The sequence below is a fragment of the Solanum stenotomum genome, chromosome 2 (genome assembly GCF_019186545.1).
Source record: "Solanum stenotomum isolate F172 chromosome 2, ASM1918654v1, whole genome shotgun sequence".
Lineage (NCBI taxonomy): Eukaryota > Viridiplantae > Streptophyta > Magnoliopsida > Solanales > Solanaceae > Solanum > Solanum stenotomum.
In genome coordinates, this window is record NC_064283.1 from 34,401,259 (window position 1) to 34,405,043 (window position 3,785).

The window sequence follows — 3,785 nt, forward strand, 5'->3', positions numbered from 1 at the left end:
GCCAGTCTTTATCAGTTGGATTGTTTTATGACCTTTCATTGCATTAAATTATTCTGTTGAGTTAGGTTTCCGCTGAGTTAAGAAAGCCAGGCCAAGGGTTCGCTTGGGGCCAACAATGGTCTACGAGTGTCGGTTCCGCCCAGGGTGTAGGCTCAGGGCGTGACAAATCCGGATGTGAAATATTTCTTTTAAGTTGTCACTAGTGTTTTGAATACTATTGGGACATCTTTTAAACGCATGGACTTACTTCGACAACACCAAGTTGGGAAGTTGGAAAAATTGCTTAAATTTGGAGAAATTCTTACCGAACAAGGATTAAATCAAGAACATGGCCTCCAACGACCGGGTGATACTCGTTGGGGATTCCATTTCAAGACTTTGAAAAATTTCATGATTATATTTTCTTCAATTGCTAATGTGCTTAAAGATATGAAAGAAGATTCTCCACATGATCTTGATAAACTTGCAGCAGGTAACTTTTTAGATAAAATTCAAGAATTTGAATTTATCTTTGTGTTGCATTTGATGTTCAAGATGTTGCTTCTTACAAATGAATTGAACAAAGCTTTAAAAAAGAAAGATCAAGATATTGTCAATGCTATGGGATTGCTTAATCTTTCAAAGAGAAGATTACAAACAATGAGAGAGGGAGTGGATGGATGAGGTTTCTTCATTTTGTGGTAAACATGATATTTTGGTTCCCGAAATGACTGAAGACTATCCAATATCGAAGCGTAAGAAGTCCGAAGTTTCATATTTACATCACTTTCGTGTGGAAGTGTATGTTTTATGCAGTTATTGATTTGCAACTTCAGGAGCTCAATAATCGTTTTGATGTTGTGACTAGTGACTTACTCCTTGGTATGGCTAGTTTGAATCCACTTGATTCATTTGCTAATTTTAGTAAGAGCAAAATAATGAAGTTGGCCGAATATTATAAAAGTGAGTTTGGTGATAATGAACTTCGAGATCTCAGTTATCAGCTTGATAGTTTCATTGTCTATGCTCGAGAGTGTGATAGCAAGTTTCTCAACTTGAAGGGGATTAAAGATCTTGCTACGATGATGGCACAAACAAAATTGGATCAAACTTGGTCTCTTGTTTATTTGCTTGTAAAGTTGGCTTTGATTTTGCCTGTTGCTACGGCAAGTGTGGAAATAGCATTCTCCTCAATGAAGCTCATAAAAAATGATCTACGTAATAGCATTGGTGAAGAATTTTTGAATGGTTGTTTAGTTTGTAAGATAGAGCGGAAGATATTTGAAAATGTAAGTAATGATATGCTACTATAGATCGTTTTCAAAATATGAAATCTCGTCGAGTACAATTGTAAACTAATGATATTTTTTGTGGTAATGTAATTTTTATGTATTGCTCGCTTAGTTATTGTTATTATAACCCGTTTTCTTGAAATCATGGATTCGCCTATGATCCATAGATGTGTGAATATAGTTCTCTCCAGAAAGTTTGACTTTTTGAATGGAGAAAAGTTGTAAAAGAAAAATCCGTGTAGATATTTCTGATGGTATTTTCAAATGATTTTGTTTGTATTTTTATATTTAATTTCCTAGTTTGTTCTGTGCAAATTATTGAAAAAAATTGGTTTTTTATAGTTTTCTAAAAAAATTAAGGAGATTAAGGTGCAAATCGACAAAGAAAAATAAAATAAAATAAGGCTTCAGTCACAAAAGAAATGTATACATTAGAGATGCAAATCACAAATTACTCTTTAAAAACATACCACTCCTTCAATTTCCTATTAATTGTTGATTTTTTTTCTACATGTCCCTTAAAGAATCATAAATAAAAAAAATATTTTTGCTAATTTATTCTTTTAACTTTTTTTTTATAATATACTCTATTTATATGCAAAGACTAATATTAATAAAGAAATTGTTTTGGAATTTTATGATATTTATTATTTTTTAAGAAATTGACACAATGTATTATAAGTGTATTAATGTTGTGATAAATATATTATTCATGAATAAAATTTATATTATATTTATTTTATAAATTGTTCATTGTAATGTGTATTAAAACTGTATTATTGTTTTTTAATTACAAGTTTTTTTTTCCCACTTTGGTGTGGCCCCTCTTCCCTGTTATATGCAGCTGGACAGAGACAAATTAGCTAAAAAAATAACAAGTTCACTACCCTTGGCATATTCATATGAGTCCAGAAGTGAAGCAAAACAGAATGAACCTCCATCCGTAAGTATATGTTGTGAATACATTTGTATGTTATGTGTATAGGGTACGTAGATACACATGAATATATATATGTGTGTGTGTGTATATTTGTATATAGTATATGTATATATTAATATAAAGTATGCACTACCTATATATTGTGTACATTTTTTAAAGTAGATGATCCAAAGGAATTAGACTATGATTTTCTCTTATAATAATTAATTATATGTACGAGTAGAGAATCATTTTTTATTAACAGTTATCATTGATTGGATTAGTTTGGAAGGGAGAGGAGAAGAGGGTCTAAGTACTTATGTGACTGATTAACTAATAAAATACATAATTGCCATGTTAATTATTTAAAAACTCACCAGAGAGGAGCCAAATCCATCAAACTCCCAATCGTTGTTGGTAAGTTCACAAACACAAAGGATATAACACTTCCATTAAAATATTAATTGTTATGTTTTTACTGATCATTAATTTTGTTAATTACAGATTAAGATTTTGTATTGCAAGACAAGACACGGAATTGTACCTGTTTAGCTAATGAGAAGAAGATTTTTCATGAGATAACAACAACACTAAAAACAAGAAAAGACTTTGGAAGTGCTAAAGATGCCAAATTGGTTAACAAGGTACCAAAAACTTTGCAAATATTCCCTTTAGTTAGATCTGCTACAGGTTCCACAAATATAAGTTGAATAAAAAAAATAATTCACTCTAGTTAATTGATATCTTTCTATTTTGAACCCTAATTTGAATGAGTGACTTATTAGTTGTTGTGCATTATTTGATATAATGTCGTTGATATAGATGAAAAAAAGTATTGAAGTAATGTAAGTTAACAACAAACTTAAATAACGAGAGAGATGTGTTACTAATAATTTAGCTAATGTACAAGAATATATATATCTTGACTTTCGTTATTTTGTAGGTTCTCTACAATCAAACACATTTTATGGAAATGACATCCAATGTCAATGTGGTGAAACTTAAACAAAAAATACAAGTTATTACAAAGGACATTAGATCTATCGAGAACCGTTTAGATAAAATAAACAAAAAGAAAGAAAAAATTTATGCACACATTCATAAACACCATAAAACATATATTTTATGATTAAATAATCACGAAAAAGTATAAATATTTTCGCAAAGAAACTCTATATGATGATTTGATGTAATTTTTGAGGTGTCATGGATGGATCTGACACTTTCATAAGATGAAGTCAGTTTTTGTATAATAGTATATATGAGTTTCTAAATACTACTTATAATTTTGTATCATGTTTATACACAGGGTGTATAATATTGTATATTGAGTTCTAAAACATTGTTGTAAAAGAAGAAAATGAAGTTATATTATAGTCTTATATACCAGATGTATATATATAATACTATATATCATACCTTTTAGCCATTGCTGTGAGAAAATAGTTATGCGACTAAAAAACATAAAAGCTTAGTTACCTAGGTGCGATATTGTAATGACTCGGAATGCAATATCTAATATTCTTCATAAAACATATAGTGATCGATGACATGGTTTAATAGAACTCAAATGGAAAGAAGACCAGAAGAGTATT

General features: G+C 29.8%; 1 protein-coding gene across 1 annotated transcript; it reads left to right on the top strand.

Annotated features, from left to right (window-relative positions):
- The first annotated feature begins 237 nt into the window (after positions 1-237).
- On the top strand, positions 238-1,292 carry LOC125855927 (uncharacterized). Its single transcript, XM_049535572.1, has 2 exons — positions 238-472; positions 796-1,292. Exons 1-2 carry the CDS (start codon positions 238-240, stop codon positions 1,290-1,292), a joined length of 732 nt encoding a protein of 243 aa, XP_049391529.1.
- The last annotated feature ends 2,493 nt before the right edge of the window (positions 1,293-3,785 follow it).

Bases quoted from the DNA above. Each gene is read 5' to 3' on its own strand.
- LOC125855927 (XM_049535572.1), top strand. From the start codon at position 238: ATGGACTTACTTCGACAACACCAAGTTGGGAAGTTGGAAAAATTGCTT. The intron at 473-795 runs GTAACTTTTTAG...TGTTTTATGCAG, and splicing joins TCTTGATAAACTTGCAGCAG to TTATTGATTTGCAACTTCAG.